General features: G+C 36.2%; 2 protein-coding genes across 6 annotated transcripts in view; one reads left to right on the forward strand and one right to left on the reverse strand.

Moving 5' to 3' along the window:
- Window positions 1–7,321, reverse strand: part of LOC144664667 (uncharacterized) — a 58,631-nt gene extending 51,310 nt beyond the window's left edge. For all 4 annotated transcript variants that reach the window (XM_078525846.1, XM_078525845.1, XM_078525844.1 and 1 more), the window contains exons 1-8: window positions 7,124–7,321; window positions 3,537–3,587; window positions 2,833–3,095; window positions 2,379–2,493; window positions 1,868–1,990; window positions 1,317–1,439; window positions 751–873; window positions 171–293 (exon numbers count right to left, since the gene is read on the reverse strand). In XM_078525846.1, the coding sequence (XP_078381972.1) occupies window positions 171–293; window positions 751–873; window positions 1,317–1,439; window positions 1,868–1,990; window positions 2,379–2,493; window positions 2,833–3,095; window positions 3,537–3,587; window positions 7,124–7,214 (1,012 nt within the window). In that variant the 5' untranslated portion in view covers window positions 7,215–7,321. The remainder of the gene's footprint in view (window positions 1–170; window positions 294–750; window positions 874–1,316; window positions 1,440–1,867; window positions 1,991–2,378; window positions 2,494–2,832; window positions 3,096–3,536; window positions 3,588–7,123) is intronic.
- Window positions 7,322–8,683: 1,362 nt separating this feature from the next.
- Window positions 8,684–22,540, forward strand: LOC144664817 (stimulated by retinoic acid gene 6 protein-like). 2 transcript variants are annotated; one of them, XM_078526039.1, is made up of 5 exons: window positions 8,684–9,039; window positions 16,628–16,791; window positions 19,138–19,263; window positions 20,827–20,871; window positions 21,523–22,540. In XM_078526039.1, the coding sequence occupies exons 1-5, from the start codon at window positions 8,945–8,947 to the stop codon at window positions 21,699–21,701; spliced, it is 609 nt and encodes a 202-aa protein (XP_078382165.1). In that variant the 5' UTR covers window positions 8,684–8,944; the 3' UTR covers window positions 21,702–22,540. The 2 variants fall into 2 exon arrangements, with proteins under 2 accessions (XP_078382165.1, XP_078382166.1); XM_078526040.1 differs by having other exon boundaries at window positions 21,853–22,540.
- Window positions 22,541–23,883: the final 1,343 nt, after the last annotated feature.

Consider the following 23,883-nt stretch of genomic DNA (forward strand, 5'->3'; position numbering starts at 1 on the left):
AAAGAAAAAATAAGGCCTGTTGGATTGCCTAGCCGCCAAAGTAAGCAGCTAGGCTGGATTTCCAAGATGGTGGCTCTAGAATCAACCATTATGATAGCTGTTAGAACGTGTGTGTTATTGAAGAAAATTAAGCGTGACGTTAAAGAATCATTAAGGTATGTTATAGATACCTGTGCAATTGATGCCGTCTCCCGAAAAACCAGGCTTACAAGAACAGTTGAAAGATCCTTCAGTATTATTGCACATGGCGTTCTCACTGCAGTTGTGTATTTTAATTGTACACTCGTCGATATCTAAATAAAAATTGTGAATTGTATGTTAGTAGTTTTGATTTGTACTTGCGCTCATTCAATATTTTATTATCGTTAACAGTTTTATCATTATTGTATTTAACAGAAGGCGTTTTTCTATAACTTTACTTGTTCCTGAGCCACTCGTGGAAATTAGTTAAGCGTTCGATCTTTTTCAGCATAATCCCTAGTTGCTTCACCAACAGACATAATTCTTTAAAAATATCAATCAAAAAAACTCTAAAAAGCCCTTTTAATCTTATACTTCAAGTTAAAAGAAAAAATAAGGCCTGTTAGATTGCCTAGCCGCCAAAGTAAGCATTTAGGCTAGATTTCCTTAGGCTGCATTTAGGCTGGATTTTCCTCTAGAATCCACCATCATGATAGCTGTTAGAACATGTGTGTTATCGAAGAAAATAAAGCGTGACCTTTAAGAATCATTAAGGTATGTTATAGATACCTGTGCAATTGATGCCGTCTCCCGAAAAACCAGGCTTACAAGAACAGTTGAAAGATCCTTCAGTATTATTGCACATGGCGTTCTCACTGCAGTTGTGTATTTTCATTGTACACTCGTCGAGATCTAAATAAAAATAATGAATTGTATATAAGTAGTTTTGATTTGTACTTGCGCTCATTCAATATTTCATTATCGTTAACAATTTTATCAATATTGTATTTAACAGAAGGCATTTTTCTATATCTTTTACTTGTCTGAGCCACTCAATGGAAATTACTATTAAAACGTTTGATCTGTTTCCGCGTGATCCCTAATTGTTTCAAAAACAGACATAATTCTTTAATAATATCAATCAAAAAACTCTAAAAAGTCCTTTTAATTTTATACTTCAAGTTAAAAGAAAAAATAAGGCCTGTTGGATTGCCTAGCCGCCAAAGTAAGCAGCTAGGCTGGATTTCCAAGATGGTGGCTCTAGAATCCACCATCATGATAGCTGTTAGAAGATGTGTGTTATCGAAGAAAATAAAGCTTGACGTTAAAGAATCATTAAGGTATGTTATAGATACCTGTGCAATTGATGCCGTCTCCCGAAAAACCGGGCTTACAAGAACAGTTGAAAGATCCTTCAGTATTATTGCACATGGCGTTTTCACTGCAGTTGTGTATTTTCATTGTACACTCGTCGATATCTAAATAAAAGTAGTGAATTGTATAAAAGTAGTTTTGATTTGTACTTGCGCTCATTCAATATTTCATTATCGTTAACTATGTTATCATTATTGTATTTAACAGAAGACATTTTTCTAAAACTTTTACTAGTGCCTGAGCCACTCGCGAAAAAAACTCAAACGTCCGATCTGTTTCACAAACAAATATATTTCTTTAATTATATTAATAAAAAAAGGCTCTGCAGCGTCCTTTTAATTGTTTTCTCTTTACTTTGAATGAAGAGCAAAAAAGGCCTGTTCGATTATATTGCCGCCAAAGTAAGCAGCAGGGCTGGATTTCCAAGATGGTGGCTCTAGAATCAACCATCATGATAGCTGTTAGAACATGTGTTTAATCAAAAGAATATAAAACGTGACGTTTAACTATTATTTAGGTATGTTATAGATACCTGCACAATTGATCCCGTCTCCCGAAAAACCAGGCTTACAAGAACAGTTGAAAGATCCTTCAGTGTTATTGCACATAGCGTTCTCACTGCAGTTGTCCATTTTCATAGCACACTCGTCGATATCTAAAAGCAAATGGTTAATTGCAGATAAGTAGTTTTAATCGTTCTAAATTTTATCATTACTGTATTAAACAGAAGGCGATTTTCTATAACTTTTCCTTGTTCCTGAGCCACCCGTGTAAATTACTAAAACGTCCATTCAAGCAGTAAGCAGCCAGGCTAAATTTCCAAGATGGTTGCTCTAGAATCAATCATCATGATAGCTGTTAAAAAGATTTGTCCAATCGAATAATATATATAAATCGTGACGTTTAAAAATCATTTAGGCATGTTATAGATACCTGCACTATTTATCTTGTCTTTATCCCGAAAACGGTACTTTCACAATTCACAGAAAACAAGTAACTTAAGCATGCGTAATAATTCTACTCGTAAGCGCCGTTGGTCTTACCGTTTTCGCATTGTTCTCCCGTATAACCAGCTTGACATTCGCAGAGATATCCTTTGTCTGTGAACCCATTTAAGCAGGTCGCATTATGAAGGCATGGGTTACTGTAGCATGGGTTCTGTTGAGAAGAAGGACAAAGCTTTAGTTCTATTTATAAATTCGTTTTTGCCTCAGCGCTTCACTTTTTAGTAGTTTACCCATATAATTTTAGAATTTTTAGATTTTTAGAATTTTTAGATTTTTAGAATTAATTTAGAATTTTTCAGTTATTATATATGTACATATTGTATTTTTACTTATTTTTAGACGTTGGTGTGATATCCGTATGGACTTTTTACCAACTTATTAAATGTAGATGTAGATGTAGATGTTATATAATTTATAACTAAAATTTGCTTAAGCAACTAAAGTCAAAATCAGAAACGAATATATTGTCGATTGAATGTGAATATATCACCTCAGTGCCAAGATACATGAAGCCTTCTCGTTGTTTAAGGTCATTAGGGTGTAAAAGGTGGTCTGAATTGCTAAGTTCGCATACGAATTCGTCTTGAATTGGTGGACCGATGTTCATGGATACACACACGGGCTCCATAAGGCATTCATGAGTACAGACCCTACGCATTTCCGGTACAACACGTAGAGAAAGGTTCTTAAAAACGTGGCCCTGCAGAGCGTGTCCATCTATCTTTATGACAAAATAAAGACGACGGCAGAGTCCTGCAAATTATACAGATAACAGTTCTTAGGAACACAAATATAAAACAAAGATACCTAATTTACCTATAAATTAATGTATTTGGTCATTGTTGTTCTATTATTATAGAGGTTATTCAGTGGTGTGAAATATGACTGCGTGTACGTATTTACCTATACTTTTACGCGTCAGTTCAACTTCTACACGCTCCTGCTTATATTATTTTTGTTCAAATATTTAGTTTTATTCTGTTACTTCAATTTTTTACTGTGTAATTGGTTCTGCTGTATTTTGTCGAGTCATTAGGGAGGTTCAAAATACCAAACAAGAACAAGGCCAATATCCCGCCATTTTTGACCGAACAAGCTAGGTTAATAAGGGATTCATTATATGACTCAAAGGACCCCAATACGGTAAAAAAAAAAAACGTTATTTTTACGAGCACTGAAAAGTAAGCCAGCTACCTTCAGAATCCCTCGCCGTAGCTACTTTTAGCTTTGTTCTGATAGGGCGACCTGAGAAGTAAAATCATTTCATCACTTTACAAGTTTCTAAAGTTTAATAAATGAATGGATCGACTCGAAGTGAAAAGCACGACCAAACGGGTCAAATCAATGTTGAGTTTGAAGCCTTAAAACAAGAATGCTCATTTTATCTGGCTGGCGCCTTCGATCTTGGATGTTTTGCAGAGTATTTGCTATCTTTTAGCGCGTCTATGGTGCCGGCAAATCTGCCCTGACACGGAATACTGAAAGTGTAAAAAGCGCTTAGAATTTAAGACTTCACGGGAAAAGCTTGAACTTTTCTTTTTCATTTTTCTTAATGTTCAACGCGCTCTTGTTCAACATTCAGCGTTCGATGAAAAGATGTCACAATGCCTGGTTCGTACTTCATGCCTTCTCCTTTTTATCCTTTATCAAAAAGTTTCACAACCGCCATACCAGGTCTTTTTTATTAACTAGGTCTCTTTTGAAGCGAGCGCAATCAAACAGTTCCCTTTTTTTTTTTCTAAAGTTAATTTGTTTTAAAAAAAAAATAATAAAGCTTAGTAAGATGTTCCGAGCGTTAGCCTTTTTTGAAGAAAAAAATGGTAATCGAATGAGTGGAGTCAAAATTTGATTTGATATCACACCAGCGAATAGCATATAATAATAGACCCATTATCAATAATAGGTATGAACAAAATTCAGGAAAAAAAATTGGACAAAGGCAAAATTTGGTCGTCTAAAATAGCAATTTCTCTAAGCCTTTAGTGATATAAAGAAGGAATATTTTGACACCAAAAAATAGCGCGCGCACGGCACGCGCGATTGTTATTGCACACTTTGTTAATGGACACCTTGTTATTTGACACTTTGTTAACGGACACTGTTATTGGACACTTTTTTGATGGACACCTGCAGCTTGGCTTCGATTTGGTGAAAAATAATGTGTCCTAAGAAATATCCAGATTCGAGAATTTGCTGTCTAACCAGCCTAGAGCACCACACATTTTCAGGTTGCTTTTCAAGGTTTTAAAAAACTCCCCAACTATTTTATCATCTTCGAAGAAAGAGGAGAAAAAATATCTTCCCATAAACACGTTTTGCACTTATCGCACGTTGACAAGTTTTTTTTAGGGAGAGAGATTAAATGCAAACAAGAGAGGTAAATCTTGAAAATAATCAATTGTGTTCAACTGGGGATTATTTTCCCTTCAAAACATATTGGGTAAAAATCCAGACGAGGTACATGCCTCGTCTTATCTCTTACTAGTTACGGCCTTGGCACGACAAAATAGAAAAGTTCACTTCTTTCTAGCCCTGAAAAGGTTTTTAAATTGGCTAAAATTTGCTAATCAATGTTACGTTTGAAGCCAACAAGAGTGCTCATTTCATCTGATTTCATCTGCCTGGCGCTTTCAATTCCTAAATGTTTTGCAGGGCATTTGCTCGCTTCTAAAGCGCTAACCTGGCTTGACACGATCGAGCGCGGGAAAGTTTGAACATTTCTTCGTCATTGTTGTTATGTTCAACGCACTCTTGTTCAACATCCATTATTTTACAAAACAAGACAATTAGAAGCGCGCAGTTACTCACTAACATTTCGAATAAACCGTGTGAAACGGATTGTAACCTTTTAGCATAGCCTGAGAATTTCCAAAACACTTCTTTTTTATAAAAAAAAATCCTAGCCCTTTTTTTAAAATATTAACCTGGCCTCTTTGGAAGCGAGCGCACTCAAACGATTTCAAATTGTTCTCGTAAAGCCAAATTTTTAAAAATTAAAGCTGAGTAAGATGTTTCGAGCGTTAGCCCTTTTTTCGAAGTGAATTAACATGGTAATACGAATGAGTGGAGTCTAATTTGATCTGTAATCACACCAGCATAATTGGTCTTTAACAAGGATGAAAAAATGCAGAAAAAAAGTCGGATGAAGACAAAATTCGTTGGGATAAAATATCAATTTCTCTAAGCTTTAAGGAATATAACAAAGTTGTATTTAGTCACAAGAAAGAAATTCAATACCTCGTTAATGGACACTGTTATTGGACACTTTGTTGATGGACACCTGCAGCTTAGCTTCAATTTGTTGACAAATAATGTGACCTAAGAAATATCCAGATTCGAGAATTTGCTGTCAAACCAGACTAGAAAACCGCTCGCTTTCCTTAAGATAAATTGCTTGTTTGGTTTTTTTTAAAACATCCCTAACTTATTTATCATTTTGGAAGAGAGAGGAGAGAAACCAATTTGTTTTTTTCATTTATACGTTTTACACTTGTCGAACGTCGACAAGTTGTTCTTAGGGAAGAAAGATTAAATGCAAACAAAGGCGTTGTCTCACTAATCATTTTTCCCATCGAGCGACTTCTTATTCTAGGTCGATAAAAAAGAAAATTGAAACTTTCCTGCTCTCTAAAGAGGAACGCACTTTTCGAATTTAAACAATTGCACCGTCTTTTCCTTTGTAGAATTTAAACAAAATGAGTCCATGAAAAAGGTATAAGGCGTCTTCACACAATCTTTTGATAGATTTTGTTTTCAAGCCATTTAACTGGCGCTAGAGCTTTACCAAATATTTCCGATAGAATCAAACACGATTCTTTAAAACAAATTCTAATTTGGGTGCATCTTAAATGGCAGTTCGTTAAAGAAGAGGGAAACAGAAGCTTATGGCGTATTTTAACCTGCTTTCTTTCCTGCATTAATTTCGCCTCCACACAGCCCATTCCTACCCTTGAGTTATCGAACGTAATATATAGCATACGGTGGCTAAACATTGAAGCTACCGAAATCAATATTTAGGCATTATTTCTTGTCGCTGGGTCTTTTCTTTCAATCGAAATCAGTTGCAGATAAAACGTGTCAAAAAACTCGCGTAAGCTGTTACATTACTGAAATCTTTAGTTCAACGTTCGCATGATAGTCGAACAACAGCGAAAGTAAAAACAGCGAGGTAAAGCTTAAGCAACATCCCGTATAATCGGATTTTTTTAATGAACTGCTCATCACTTGATTATTCGTCTTACATATTAAAAAAATGTTCGAGGTCTCTTCAATTTAGAAAGTTCTTGTATGATTACTGTGAAATTAAAAACTTGCTTTTGTCGAATAGTATTTTAAAAGAACCTCTACCTTTCCAGGCCTTTGTTTAGTGTAATTAAGAACAGTGTATCCTCTGGCCGTTAGTATTTTAACACAGAGAAAAAATTCCGGAGCGTTCACTAAAACCTTTTTCAGTCGCAACAAATTTTGAGCTCACATCGATGACCAGTTGCAAGCCGATTTTTATTGTAAATATAACGAGGAAGCTAAGACAGTGTTTTGGGAAGAACTTGATATTGTATAATATACACACATTGAATTTTAAGAAATGTACGAAAGCCAAATTATCACAATGTTTTTACTAACATTCGCCCTCAGCGAACTAATTTAGCGAACTTTTGTTTTTGTTTTTCAGTAAAGGATTTTACCTAAGGGTATTTTATATCAGCTAGTTGGAAAGCTGTTCAAAGTATAACCTTAAACTAAGCTTGGATTAGGTCGATAAATGGAAAAAAAAAACTTACGATGGCAGTCGGCAACCGTGGAGCAGTGAAGCCAGCCTCCCCAAAGAACTGTTACGAATAGCAACGAAAGTGCAGGGAAGGGACGGCTCATCTTGTCTTCTCTTGGAGTTATTCTCTTGAAGAGTTCTTCGTACGACGCAAAACTGTGTTGTGCGTTTCCTCAAGGCTGTGAGTTGCAACGCAATGATGTATCGCTCATGCAAGTAATCTTCACAAAAAGTGGGCGATAATTGTTTACCTCTCGCAGGGGAAGTCCATTACTCCTGATGAATTATTCAAGGGTAAATGGAGCAAACAACACGAAAACAAATAGTAGAAGGTAAATAAACAGTGGTTGTGTATTTGAGCATAATTTTTTTAAGATTAATTAAATATTTCTTTTTTCATTTCTCACTGACTTCTTTTCCGAGAAAAACTTTCAAAGGCAAGTACAGCATTTCTTTTAAAACCTTAGAGCGTTCTGTTAATTTCAACTGTCACTGAAATAATTTCTTAAATGAAAACTCCCGCTTTTTGTTCCAGAAAAATTGTAGCCTGCGAGCAGGCTCTCTATTTGGGGGCAACGTGTATATTGAACTCTTCGAGCGCCGAAGGCGCGATCCCGCGAGTGCCGCGGGCTCGCTCCGCTCGTCCAGCGGCTCGCTTCGCTCGCCGACTCGCGCCTTCGGCACTCGCGGGATCGCGCCTTCGGCGCTCGAGCAGTTCAATATTCACGTTGCCCCCAAATAGAGAGCCTGCTCGCAGGCTAGAAGAATTGAAATAACAGGGTTATTATTGTTTTTCCATAACAACCGAAAATACATAGCAACAGTGGGGTTGCAATTGAGCATACTTTGTTTCAGAAAAGAAAAACTATTTTCTTATTTTCATTCTGACATACATGTAGTGATAGAAAGGAGATTTGTGACTTAAGAAAACAACAAATGCGATAATGAATGTTACTAATTAAAAACTCAAGAGTTCTCTTTAATTTTCTTGAGTTAGTTTATCACTTCTTGCACTAGTTTAGTTGTGGCTTAAACAACGGATGTTTATGTCAAGTTTACTGACAGTTTCGTCTTCCGCTTTCCCTTAGTTTACCTTTCTGCACAGGTGATGTTTTCTCATCAACTCATCTGTGAGTTATAAAAGACAAGTTTGTCACATTTACGAAATTAATATAAACGGGTTCTTTAAAAGCTACTAATTAAGGCGCCCGTATAACAAAGTGAATTTTTATTTTAGAGTTTTATTTACTGCTATGTCGGTATTTTTTTTGACGGAATGCGAATTTGGCTGAAAAAAATAATTATTGTTTTTCAACAACAGATCTGGGAGAAACCTGCATTTTTTTTTCTCGTCGGGAATGTAAAAATATTAAACAGGCAATATTTTGAGAGACATTAATAATACATTAACACAAAATTATACAAATAGTCAGTCGAAAATCCAAAATAATGCTAGCAGTGCTTTTTGGGATAAAATGTAAAAAAAAAAATGCTCGCGAAGCCAAATAATGCCAAAAAAAAGTGCTAGCACTATCGGTAAGAGCCTAATCCAGTATTGTTCTTTAGAGGGGGTTGCACCACTAAGAAATAGCGTGATTGACTGTTGACGTAGTTTTCTGCAGAATAACAGTTGTATTAGAAAGCCGCAGGTCATCTCAGAGGGGGCGCGCAACCCATGCAAACCCCCCCCTCCAGATCCCCCCCTTACGCTACTTCCTGAAAAAAAAAAAAAAAACAGAAAGGGAGGCAAATTCGTTTTTTTTTTTATGTATACACAAATATTTCCATACTAAGATTTCGGTAACTTCATTGCTTTTTTAAACCGACAATCGGCATGGCGCTTTTCCTCAGGTTGTTCCAGATGTTCCTTCAGCGCTTTGTCTTTCGCGACAGAAATTTTCCAAACATTGCCATAAATGTGGATAACAAGTAAGTCAGTTTGTCTAGCTTGCTAAGCTCTCTTTCGCAGCTATAGAAATAATTATAATAATAATAATAATATTAATAATAATAATATTTAATATTTATATTGTGCATTTTCTATAAAATAATCAAATGTGCATTACAAACATTACAATAGATACAAAAATAAAACTTATTTACAATCTTTATAAAATAAAATAAAAATTAAAAATAAAAATTAGTAAATTAAAAACGAAACTTACACTATTTACAATCGGCTATACGTTGCACAAAACTGCAATTGAATTATTAGAATTACATGCATCGAGAGTGGGTGATAAAAATTGTTTTATCACTTCTTTGAATTTGTGATATATCGTTTTTCCTAGAAACACTAGACGTTTTGAAGGGGAAATCGTTGTACATTACATGCGTGTAGTGGATTACTGTGTAAATTATGTCTGTATTTTTAAGTACTTCCACAAGTTTGTGGAAGTTTAAATCTCGTTTAGTGCCAAACGATAACAAGTCAAGTGAAATAAATAATTATTTTTGTGTACATAATATTACATTCATTCTATGTTCTTTTGGCTCGTCGCATAATCTTTCTCACACTTAACCTCCTCGCATTTAGTGAGGTATATGCACATTAACTAACTTTGGTATAAGGCATACTACTAGTAGGCCGACCATACCGTTTTTTTTTTTTTTGCCAATGCCTGCCTTCCTTGGGTCTATTTTACCTATAGGTCGAACGCACTTCCCTGATCTCTGATTTCTACTAGTTTAACCCTATTCAGACCGGGCTTTTTTTGGTCTTTTCAGACCGGGGGGGGGGGGGGGCGGATTCCGCCCCCCTCTGTAACTTCCAGAATATTTAAGCAATCACAATGAAACTTACAGGATATATAGTATGTCCCAAAATCTATCTTTTGCTATATGTCACGTGGGATGATGACGTCACATCACGTGACAATGACATCATATTGTCAAAACAGCCGCCATCTTGGATCCGCCATCTTGGATTTCGAATTTTTTCAAAACGTCAGAAAACCACCCAAAATTACTGGAAAATACTCAAAACCAATAAAAATGTGCTTAAAACCCGTAAACAGATGAAATTAATTGCTTTAAAGTTATTTTTCATTAATAGAAACAAGAAAATTACAAATTTGGGAAAACATGCCTGTCAAAATGCCGTTGCCATGGTGACGTCAAGTTCCTGACACAACAACCTACCCTACCAAATTATTCCCAGATAAATTTTAGATAAAGTCTCAAAGTTTGGCAGCGTTTGGTTGAATATTAAAAAAGTTATAAGCGTTCAAAGTCGGCGCGGGCACTTTCCGCCCCCCACCCCCCCCCCCGGTCTGGATAGGGTTAATAAGTATATTTGTGTTACGGTGTGATTTAAATTTACGTGGCTTAGTGCGAATCGTCTGAATTGAGTAAAAATGATCTGTTTTTCTTGATGTTGGAGTAGAAAATCATTATCGATACTTTCAAGACTAAATATTTTTAAACATAAAATACGTAAATGTGATTTCAGTTTACTAGTTGACGATGGCTGCAAGGGCTGTTCCCTCTGCTCATCTTAAATTTTTATCTAGTATTTTATCATTTTTTTAAATCAACTTTTTAGCGATTATAATTCGATTTAGGGCAACTATTTTTAAATTGGTATGTTTAGTATTATAATTTTATATTACTATTGATATTTTACACAGTTTGTAATATTGTCAATTGTCACTTTTTTGTATTTTTTTAATCACGTGTGATCAAATTAGTAATTTATTCTTCCCTAGCTTTGTGGTTTTGACACTCTAATAGAGTTTTTCTTTCATTCATTTATTCATTCATTCATTCATTCATTCATTCATGAATTAATACATTCATGGCGGCGGTTGAAGCAATCCGTCGCAGACATCACGAGTGAAATTAACATGTAAAAGGCGATACAAGCTTTACAATTTAACATCTTTGTATTGCTCTACAATTTAACATCTTTGTATCGATAAAATGCCAGGCGGAAAGCAATCAAAAACAGCTTTGTTTGAGGAAATCGATTTCAACATTTACAATGATGGCGACAGGACGGCAGCGTACATGACCGACAAGGACGGCGTACCATTGTGGATGAAATGTATTAACGAGCACTATAACAAACTTGCTCTCGATATAGAATGGAGCAAATGCGATTATCAAGCCAAGGCGATGGCGCAAATACAGGAACATACAGACACTGCACGTGGCGCTGCGAACAAGAAGCCAGAGAAGATAGGAAATTTAACAATCTCCTTTTATTTGACCACATATCGCATCTTAATCCAAGGAAACCATTGCGGTAAATGGTGTCGAGAAGTTTTTCCATGCATAAAGGCGAACGTAGAGGAGGCAAGGCAAACCGAAGGTCCTGGCGACTCACACGAGACAATAGATGACCTTTTGGCAGAGTTAAATGCTTCAAACGGCTCTGATGAAGATGTCAAAGGTGACAACTCCACCGTCCCAGAACTTCACCCACAGCAACTGTCTCCCCAAACAAGTCGACGACGAAGTCTCCCAAGCACTCCACCTGGTCATCATGACCACAGAGTCATTGAAACCTTGAAGACTTCAATAGAAAAGGTTATTGCCGAAAATATTACCATCAAGGAGACATTGCACAACATGACACTAAAGCTTCAAGAATTTGATTACGTTAACGACCGTATGCAGTCTCTAACAGCGGAACTAAACCAATCCAAGAACGAAGTTGAGAGATATCAAGAGATCATTAAAAAAGAACAAACACTGCGTGAATCGTTGGAAGGTCGATTGCAACACCATGAAAATCAGCATCGGGAGTTTCAAAACAAGATGACAGAACAGATACAACAATTGTACGCACGTGTCCGCGAATCGGAAGAAAGCTTCGAAAAAATCAAGAACGAAAATGACGAACTTCGCCACAACAATAGCATGCTACTAAAGAAAAATGAAGCTTTCTTGAAACGTGTCGAGGACATTGAAAAAGAAACGAATGTCATACAAGAAAGTTTATTTGATGGCGAGCTTGTAACTCGAAGCCATAATCAAAACCCAGACGACCGGAAATTGCAGTCTTCGCAGCAACCTCAAGTAGATGCAAATATTCAAGCTACAGGCCAAAATGAGCAAATGAAGAAAATTTTTAGAGAAGTCAAGCCTGTTGGAGACACTATCATCTTTGGTGATTCCAACACTAGAGGCCTGGATGGAAGAAGGCTAGCAATGGGCATCAGATCTCTAAGTGGCGCAACACTAGATTCAGCCATTGCATACATCAACAACGAGCCCATGCCAAATGAAGCTGTCAAACGTGTCATCTACCATTTAGGCACAAACAACATTCGCGATAACTCCACTGATGAAATTAAAACAAAGCTTAACACCTTAATCAACCTACTGCTCACAAGCCTTGGCAACCGGAAGCTGTAAGCCTTATCATGACCTTTAAAAACAACCAGCTAGATACTTTTCTGACACATATTTAGTTTTATTACATATTACCTATATCAGTAATAATATTCTGTTATTTCAGGGTATTTAATTTAATTTGTTGATCGTACTCTCAAAATGAACTCATTATGGTTAAATCAAAGTAATATTTTTAGTATAATTTCATGGAACATCCAAGGACTCAAAACCAGGCTAAAACCAACCAATCAAACCATTTCGAACACAAAATTAAATATCAAATCCATTAAATCTAATATCTCAAAATTTGATATTATATGCTTACAAGAAACATGGGCAAAAGATGAGTCATTAACATTTCAAGATTACATAGTACATTCGACCGTGCGGAACTCGAAAAGTAAACGAGGTCAAGCGGGAGTATCTCTCTTGATAAAGAATAAACATTTAGACTACGTCTCCCATATCAAAAGTGCCTCTCCAAACATAATTTGGTGTCACCTAAAACGACAACTTTTTGCCATAAATTCTGACATTTATCTAGCGGCGGTTTATTTACCTCCACTTCAGTCTCAGCGCAAAGCAGGGGAGGACGTACTAAGCATTTTAGAACACGAAATACACAAGTATTCGAAACAGGGCAAAATTATATTGCTTGGCGATCTCAATGCTAGGACCGGAACTTTAAATGACTTCATTGAAAACGATTGTCACGATTTCCTAGCAACTGCTGACACATATAATCTTGATAAAAATTGGCCCAAACGAAACAATGGAGATTATACCGTAAACAAATTGGGAGGCGAAATATTACGATTATGTATAGGAAATAAATTGAGAATATTGAACGGTAGAGTTACAGGAGATCTAGACGGCAAGCTAACATCATATCAGACCAACGGAGCAAGCACTGTTGATTACGGAATAGTCAGTGAAGATCTTCAAGACACAGTACTAGGATTTCAAGTACAAGCTTTAACACCTTATTCTGATCACTGTCCAATTACTCTCAAATTAGCTTCCCGTAATCGCGATATTATAAACAACGCATCAAAAAATTCTCAAAGAAAAGAAACGTCTCCACAGAACAGTTTTACCAAGTTTCTTTGGAAGTTAGAATCCAAAGACAAATTTATTAGTGCACTATCGAGAATTAATATTCAAGACAAACTCCAATCCTTCAATACAGCACACCACAGTTCAATAGATCAGATACTCAAATCAGTTGCCAAACGTAGTCTTGTACCATCACGTAAAACGCGTAAACATACCAAGAAACACAAACCATGGTATGACAATACCTGCAGACAACTAAAGAAAAAGCTGCAGAAACTTGTAAAGGAAATTAATCCCACAGCTCCTCAATCACTGCGGCAAGAGTACTTTGCAGTCAAAAAGAAATATAAAAAGCTAGTAAAACAGATGCATAAAAGATATAAAAATCAACTTCTAAATGAAATAAACGCCTTAAATTCCAACCAAAGCGGCGACTTCTGGAAACTTATAAACAAAATCCGAAAGAATGAGCCAGTCGAGGAAAGTTCTGATATCTCGTCAGAAGACTGGATAAAACACTTTCAAAACCTTTTGTATGACAAAGCTCAAGAATCGCACAGCGAGAACGTTACATCTCCAAACAATCCTGACCAAACAACAACTAAGACAGATGAAATTTTAGATGCGCCTATCACTGCAAAAGAAATTCATGATCAAATATCTAAACTCAAGAATAAAAAGGCATCCGGTACGGATGCTATCTTAAATGAAATGATCAAACACGGGCGTTATTACCTTATGCCTTCTCTAGAGAGAATATTTAACGACATAATTGAGAACGGAACCTTTCCAACTGAATGGAACATAGGTGTCATAAAACCAATATACAAACAAAAAGGTGATAAGAAATCTCCAGCAAATTACAGAGGAATCACTTTAACTAGCTGCTTAGGAAAACTGTTCACATCAATTTTGCAAAACAGATTGAATAAATTCATCGAACAACATGATGTTCTAAATCCTGAACAGTTTGGATTTAGACCAAACTCCAGAACTACTGACAGTTTATTTATTTTCCAGCAATTACTCCATAAATACACCAAACAACACAAGAAGCTTTACGTTGGTTTTATTGACTACGAAAAAACTTTCGATAGTGTATGGCAATCTGGAATGATACATAAATTACAAACATACGGAATACAAGGGAAATTCTTGAATGTTATTAAATCCATGTATTCGTCTATTAGGAGTTGTGTTAAAATTAACCAAAACGCACTTACTGAACTATTTTCATGTAACAAAGGGATAAGGCAAGGTGATGGTCTAAGTCCAGTTTTATTTTCTTTATTTATGAATGATCTACCGCAATATCTTAAACAGAGCAAATCTCCAGGTGTGATGTTAGGAAATCGAACTATAAACTGCTTAATGTATGCAGATGATTTGTTAATAATCAGTCCTTCTCCCGAAGGGTTGCAACAATCGCTTAATGTAATTCATAGACACGCTCAGCAATGGAAGCTCAAAGTTAATACCAAAAAGTCGAACATAATCATATTCAGCGGTAACGGACAAAACAAAAATAATATAAATTTTAAATACGACAATGAATCTTTGCAAATTGTCGACAAACAAACATATTTAGGTATAGAAATGACCTCATCCGGTCGTTACACTTATGCAAGGGAAATTCTCAGCAAAAAAGCCACTAAGGCCCTCTCGATAATTAAACGATCCTTTTCTAACACGGATTCAGCAGCTATTGCGATTAAGAACAAACTTTTCAATGCCCTTGTTAAGCCCGTGTTACTTTATGCGTGCGAAATTTGGGGACCAGAACTATTGTCATATAAAACGCACTTCGATAAAAGCACAATTGAACAAGTCCACATCAAGTTCTGTAAACAAACGTTAAACGTCCCATGGTATACAGAAAACATTGCTTGCAGGGCAGAACTTGGGCGTTATCCTTTAATCATTGACATAAAAACGTCAATCTTCAGCTATTGGCAAAGACTGAAGTATTGTTGTAATAACGTTTTGTTAAGTGAGGCATTTCAATATGCAACAACATCTACAACATTTTTTGATGTTGCAACTAACGAAGAAATGCATCAAGAAACAGAACCGATAACCCGGCAACACATCAAGAACGGTCGATTAACCATGAGGAAAACCCTCAGAAATAAGTATTTACAAAACTGGCTGGGCACCCAGAATAGTTCATCGTCAACTTCAAGAGAAAAATTTACACACAAGGAAGTTAAAAAGAGCTATGAATTTGAGAATTACCTAACAACAGTTAAAAACCCAGCGCACAGAATAAGCCTGACAAAGCTTAGATTAGGATGTCATACATTACGAATACAGACTGGAAAGTATGAAAATAAAGGAGCATCAATCCCAGTAGAGCAAAGAACATGCTTGGTATGTAAACAAAATTGCGTAGAAGACGAAAAGCATTTTTTGATGTGTTGCCAGGGATTTACAACCATAAGACATGAATTATGTTCTCACATTTCTAAGGTTGATGTAAGGTACATATATTTAAGTGAGAACGAGAGGATTAAGTACCTACTTAGAGCTGACAATGAACATACATCAAAAGTAGTAGGTAAATATATACATTCAATGTTTCAAAAAAGGAAAGAGCTTCTTAACTTACAAGCACAATGAACATTATAATTTATTTAATTTTTACATATATTGACATTATGAATTGTATAAGAATCAAATTTTTGTTATTTCTTAAATGTATTAGTAAATGTTAAAACAGACCAATACCTCCCTTTGGAGAGTAAGGCGCAATAAAGATATACTATTACTATTACTATATTCATTCATTCATTTATTCATTTATTCATTCATTCATTCGTTCGTTCGTTCGTTCATTCATTCATTCATTCATTAAAGCCTGGTTTTCACTAGCGACGCAATCACAAGCGCAATCGCGCAAAAAGAACAAATTTTGACCCTTGTGCTTGTACTTGCCGCAAGCACTAGCACAAGCATCAAAATGCAATGCGCTTGTGCTTTTGCTTGCGTTGAAGCCGGTTTTACGGTGAAATAAGACCTGTTATCCTTGCGCTTGTGCTTGCGTTGCTAATGAAAACCAGGCTTAAGGCTGCTTGCATAATTTCTTCCTCATTCCCGACAGTTTTACTTTCTCTTTACACAGACGACTTTTCTCTATCATGGCGTACTTCTTCTTTTTCTACAACATTCTACTTGGTGTGTTCTCCAGTGTTGCGCGCATCTTCAAAGGAATGTTGTTAGGTGTTTTATTTTTGTCTCGCATCGACCGAACGTCACTTATGCAAGGATTCCAAAGTTGGGACCCAGGTATGTAAAGTTAATAACATGTGAAACTTAAAATAAAAACTTTATATACTAGTTATACAACGCTTTCGAGTGGCATACTTAACAATTATTCCACGAGCGCGCGTTGGATATGAGATGGTAGATAGCAAACGATCTCATAACCAACAACCGCGAGTGTAATAATTGTTTTATTTAAAACGCCCAAAGAATTGTAATATTTGAGCTCCCCAGCAGTTTTCGTTGACGCGTTTTGGCTACCGTATTTGTGCTCAATGGTATATGAGCTCATATACCATTGCCTGTTAACCAATCAAAACGCAGGAATTGCAATATACCAATGCTAGTTTTTTAATAACATGGGATATATCACGAGTCACTTGTATTTTTCTACTGTATGCGAAGAAAATACAAATGACAAGTGGGATATTCCATGGTATACCACCACAAAGTGCTCTGTAACTAATTTATACCATTTCACAGAAAATACGCTCACTACATTTCGTTGGCACAATGCAGTCGCAGTGCACAATGGGAAGATTGAGTTGATCTGTCGAATATAAAAAGGCTCTTTTGTATTCTGATTGGCTGTATTTTCTATGGCATGGTATAAAGTATTGATAGACATACGTGACACCATCTTGGCGGGTTTTAATGATCGATAAGCTTAAGACATCCATTACTACTACAATGTTTTGATTTCGTGCCCTCCTTCCTCCTGCCAATCAAAGTAAAACAAGTGACAGAGGCTATGCAGGCAGTTGTCGTAGAGCGAACGTGGAACTTGACGACTCTGCCTCCCAGTAGAGGGAGAAGGTACAGAATAGGGAGGAGGGAGAAATGGCCACAAAAATAGGGAGGAGGGAAAAATTTTGGCTAAAAAATATGGAGGAGGGAGAAATTTTGGCTAAAAAATAGGGAGGAAGGAGAAATGTTGGCTAAAAAATAGGGAGGAGGGATAAATTTTAGCTCAAAAAGTAGGGAGGAGGGAGAAATTGGTGCAAAAAATAGGGAAAAGGGAGATTTAACCTCCTGTCCCTCCCCCCTCCCAGTACTTGAAATTTAATTAGACAGTTCAAACGAAAGCCATCAGAAAGAGGTTTCAAAAGTGGTAAAAGTTTAACCAAAAACTTTGTCTTGAGGCAAGATAGGGCGTGCAGCACTGAAATGTAAGTAGATCTAAGGCCACGTTCACACTTGGTGACTGGGCACTAGTACCCGGTCACCGCCGAACAAGAAAAATAGTGCCGTGTTCAGGCAATGGGATCCAATGTACCCAAGTACCCTTCAGTGCCCGAGTACAAGGTCGGGCAGGCTAAGGCTCCTCCGGCGTGCCCAAGCTTGTATTGTGAGCGGTTTCTTAAAAAAATGCTCAACAAAAAGTAGAAAATGAAATGAAAAGTAAAGTAACTAATAGGTGTTTGAGATATCATTGCTCAAGTTCGTGGCTACGCCGAGCCCGCAAAGTATCCAAAAATTATTTATTAGGCAACTCCATTTCGTTCATAGTTGAATACAATTTCATTTATAGTTGAGCTTAGTTGATAACAGTAATTTAATAATCTTTTAGTATATACTAAAAACCCTAAAACAGTGGATAGCGTTGTTGGTGCGCGCTGATTGAGCACTCAAACATGGAAAATCTTTTGCTATTCACCTCCGAGCAACTCGATCGGGTGCGAAAACTGAAATCGTTGAAACGAATTAATGAGTTAAAAGTAATTCTTTTTATGTTATATTATCTCATTGTTTTAGTATATACTTAAACAACTATTCACCTCAGTGTCGATGGCCATGCAGTGGTGGATATTCAACGAGCCGCAAACTGAATAGTTGTAAACTACAGTAGAACCCCGGTAACTCGAACTCTGAAGGGAAACGAAGCGGGGTTTCGAGTTAACGGGGTCGATTGAATATTTAATTTGCAAGTTAATAATTGATAGTTTACAGATTTTTCAGCACTTCAGTTTACAGTACAGTGCAAATTGAACTTAGCTCAACAGAAACTCTAACACGACCAAGGTTACTTTCTTATGATAAGGGTGGAAAATGGCTGTCAAATACGTGATATTTACGTTGCTCTAATCATGGGCAACCGTGGCAAGTTACAAGAATTGGAATTCGAGTTATCGGGGTTAATTTGACCCAAATTTTGTTCAAGGGAAACGAAATTAAGTTCGAGTTAGCGGGGTTTTCGAGTTATCCGAGTTCGAGTTAACCGAGTAAAAATGACTGAAAAGTGGGGTCAAATCCAAGGGAAATGGAAGTTAGTTCGAGTTAGCGGGGTTGTTCGAGTTATTCGAGTTCGAGTTACCGGGGTTCTAATGTATTATTACTCACATTTTTTTCTATTTCCAATCGGTTTCCCAGCCTTTGTAGCATATCTCGGCTTTATCCACGTGCTAGTGGCTCACAGTCATCCATTATTGCTCATGTTCTGCCAGCTGCTCAGCAACAGAAACAAAGATCGACGTTTTGAGGAATCACTCGACGATGGTAAGTAACGTATAATTTTATTCTGAACATGACGGGTTTGGAAAAAGTGGTAAATAAGCTTGTTTGTAGGAAGTAATAAATGCAGTCTACATCTTGCTGAAACTGAGTTAAATCAGTATACCACATAAAATCTGATGAAATCGTCTGATAAAATTAGACAAAATTCCACAAGAATGAGCAGGTTATAATGATGATGATGATATTTTTATTTGTACTACAGTGGAACCCCGATATAACGATATGCCAAGGGAACAGTAAAATAACATCGTTATACCGAAGAATCGTTATATAGAAACTCCCGATATAACGATATGGCCGTAAAATAACCGAAAATATCGTTATATCGGGGTAAACCTAACAAGTACTTTTACTTTAATGACTACTAGACTGAGACCTAACAAGTACTTTTACTTTAATGACTGTTAGAGGAGGATAAAGAGAATAATTTTGATAAGAAGGCTTAGAACACAGTATAATTTTCGTATATCATCGTACAAAGCTGTTTTTAGAAACGTTAGAGATTTCTCGATTACCGTAATGTTATTGCATTAAATTCGATGGTTTGCAAATAAAATGTGACGGTATACTGATAATATCGTTATATCGGGAGGATTTTACGTGCGGTCCGCTAAATTCTCATCGTTATATCGGGAATATCGTTGTATCAAAAATCGTTGTATCGAACTTCCGTCACATGCATTTTACTGTAACTTTTTCCGGGACATAGAATATTCATCGTTATATCGTGGTTCGACTGTAGAAAGTAAAAAATCTATGAGCATTATGCTGTTGTTAACAGATGTCCAATAAAAAAATAATAGTTTAAGGTTAAGAATTACAAATTTCACAGCGCGTGGTAAATTTTAAGCTCGGTGATAAGTAATAAAGATAAATTGTTCAGCAATGACACGAGCATAGGACAAAGAAAAATCTCAGTCCCCGACGGGAAAAGAACCAATCTGGGAGGCCATTGGTTCAATTCCCGTCGTCGGTGACACGAATTTTTTCGTCCCATGCTCGTGTCATTGTTGAACAATTCATGTTCATAACAAAATTTTATTTTATAAATATAATACTCATTATTATTTAATAATTTTATGATACTCATACTTTTTTTATAAACAAGTGAAAAAAGGGAAGTCAAAGTGAGTGTTAATGTTTTCAACGCCTCTTTCGCTTAAGTATTAACTTTTTTTGCAAGAATTTTTAGGAGTTTTTATTGCTTTAAAAATGAAATGATGACCTTAAACACAGAAATAATTATAACTCCTTTAGCGCGCGTAAAAGTTTTGCCGCACATTGTTTTCCACGACATCTACCGGGTAGCAATTCTCACTACACAAAGTTTCCAGTCGTGTAATAAATCTCTTATTAACCGTTGCTCGGGACTGTACTGGGCGATTATTGGCCCTCGGTCTTTTTTGTACGGACCTCGCTGCGCTCGATCCGTACTGTCAAGACCTCGGGCCAATATTCGCCCAGTACGGCCCTCGCGCGTGGTTAATAAGATATAAAAATTAAACTTCAAAGTAGTAAAGGGGATTTTTGTTATCTCAATTGCAGATTTGCCAATCTCATACTATCAGCCTGCACCTGGAAATCTTGCTGGTTTGTATTTTTTTTCTTTTCTTTTATAAACTATCTTTGATTCTTAGAATAATTTCGCAATGTTAATAAGAGTGTTGGTTTAGTTGAAAAGTCCAACCTTGTAATCCAATCGATAAAATATACTCGCCCCAGTTCTCTCGCGTTTTACAATAGACCGTTGTTCACAACAATTAATTCAGTCGGGGGAACAATCAAGTGGCAGTTGATGGCGACTTTTCTTCTCCGAGAAGTGACTGAACCCACGGTTTTTGTCCCAGAAGTTGATAAGCCACATGGCGTATTTTTAAAGCCTGGTTTTCACTAGCGACGCAAGCACAAGTGCGATCACGCAAAAAGGAAAAATTTTAACCCTGGTGCTTCTGCTTGCCGCAAGCACAAGCACAAGGGTCAAAATACAATGCGCTTGTGCCTTTTCTTGAGTCAAAGCCTTTTTCACGGAGAAATAAGAGCTGTTATCCTTGCGCTTGTGCTTGCGTCGCTAGTGAAAACCAGGCTTAAACGCGATTGCTTGCGGAGTACGCGCTCGATCGTGCCAATTTTTGATTGGATAAAATAATTGGGAAACTCTTCGAGTGCTTCAACGAAGATTTGCCAAAACTGGCACTTATTCCCCCGACTGAATTGTAACTGTTATTCTTCTCTCCTGTTTAGCTTATACTCGTGAGCTCCGCCTTCCGCGCATGTCTAACAGGGCGATCAACCGCTGGTTTTTGGCTGTGACACTGCTCCGCAATCCGAATCTCATCAAGTATCGCAAGCAGGGTCGTGTCAAGTCTGTTGTGACGTACTTCACTGTGAACATAAATAATGACTCGGGCCCTCTCATTTAAAAGGGAAGTATCACGGAAAAAAGAACAACTCTGAGCCAATAACTCTTGATGAAAACATCATTATATACGGTGTTACCAATGACTTCTCTCGTCGACTTGGCTTAAACCTCTGCTTGATTATCGCAAAACATTATATTTACACTGCCTCTAGAAAAGAAGAAGAGTACTACTGGGAAGCTTTCATGGCCATCCTTACAAGCAAAATTCAAATAGAGAAGCATAAATCTAAGAAACAGATACAGCTGTAACCCTCAACAATAAATATAGTATTTAAAAAGGCAAAAAAAAAAAAAAAAATAGTCAGCCACGTTACCTTTCCTCTGTCCTATTTTCTTTATCTTCTTTGTTATTTATTTATTTATTAATTTATTTTTGCATGCCCTCTGTTTAACTTAAATAATGCTATTTCTTAAGTAAGCTATGTATTGTAATGTATTGTATTGTCATTGTTAATAAATAAACTGCTACTAAAAAAAAAAAAATCACGGAATTTTGTGTAATTTCAAAATTAAAGTTTCTATCTATCTAAGAAATATTTCAGTGTTAACGGAAACCTTTAAATGGTCAAGGCTCTTTTTAGATTACCACCTAGTGTACTAAAACTGCCGACAAATGTCTCTGACCATAGGCTGAAAAGGGTCGAAATGAATTACAATTGCTTGAAAGATTCGGCGGAATTTTTTAAGGTCTCGCATTTTTGTGTCCAAAATACGCTAAAATCGATCATTAATATTTTCTTTTATTATTATTTTCGGTTGATATCTTTCTTGTGTTGTTCTAGGGTTATTTTCTAAACAAATATAGATATAATTGCACAGTTTCGAAGAAAAATAATCAAAATCCCAGTGATATTTCCCCTTTAACCCTTTACCCCCCTAAGGCGAATGGTCTTTTTTCGTAAATTTAAAAATAAAAAACCTGATATCCATACACCATTTGAAAGTACTTGATCAGAAAGTTTCATAAAACACTTAAACAAATAAGAAGGAAGTTACAGTTTTGAAAGAAGATGGTAGAATCACGAAAAAGAAAAAGATTTTAAAAATTGTTTATCTACGTATAGAGTAGGTATACCCCTAAGCTATAGCTTATTGTGCAGCTCTCAGTTTACTGGTAAATTTCAGTAATGTTGCATGTCACTTATGTGTCAGGCAAAAAAAGTTGAAAAAGTTATAGGGGTGGCCAATCATGTTTCAAATAGGGAGGAGGTACGATTTTAAGCTTTCAACATGCAGATCTTTTGAAGACAAGTGTGCTGTCAAAAATTAAAATAAATTGGACAAATATTGACCAAGTTATGAAACTATGTGCCAATTGGCACTCTTAGGGGTTAAAGGGTTAAGGGAAAGGTTTCACAGCTGGTACAGACATTATGAAGCAATCATTTCCTTTAGTCTCTGTTAAAAAAAAAAAAAAAAGTTGTTGTTGACCGAGCAAGAGGTCTGACTCAAAATTCAGATTTTTATTATTTTACATTATTACACTTTATACAGAAAATACATAAATTGAAAAAAGAAAATATACCAAAAAAAGAGCCAAAATAAAATGTGCTATGTCACCAAAGTATCTTGGGCTTTCTTGTTGGTCATTAACACGTACAAACAACAGACAAGGCATATCTATTACAAGAAAAAAATAGAAAAATAGTTCAAAGTGATTATCAAAAATATATTAACAATAAACGTGTAAAGGATGATAAATCGCAGCTAGTAAGCTATATGCAGAATATATACAGATAATGCAAAATAGTAGGATTGGGTATTTAAAAGGTATAGTTTACATTGCTTGTAAAAATAAGTGTATGGCTTTTTTTTTAACTGTTGGAATAGTTTCCCAATGTTTTGATGAAACAATAATATTATGTAACAGCTAGACCAGTTCGGATACTGGGATAGATGAGAAAGTCTAGACTGCGTTGAATATAGATTGTCAATTTCGTGATTTTGGTAGTTCCCACGTCTTGTGATACACGGCCATACAAAGTAATTTGTCATGACGGCGCTCTTCTCGTTTTTCACATGTAGCCCGAGAAGAAGCAAGTCGACGTGTCTATCAAGGAAAGGAACATCCAGGAAAAACAAGCTTAGACAAGACGATTTTTTTATTTTTTCCCAACATATAAAGAAAACGCTCTTTGGAAAAAAAAATAAAATAAAAAATTAACTTGCGTGAACGGGCCGGA

This window comes from Oculina patagonica, chromosome 9 (assembly GCF_052425735.1).
Source record: "Oculina patagonica isolate OP01 chromosome 9, crgOcupat, whole genome shotgun sequence".
NCBI lineage: Eukaryota > Metazoa > Cnidaria > Anthozoa > Scleractinia > Oculinidae > Oculina > Oculina patagonica.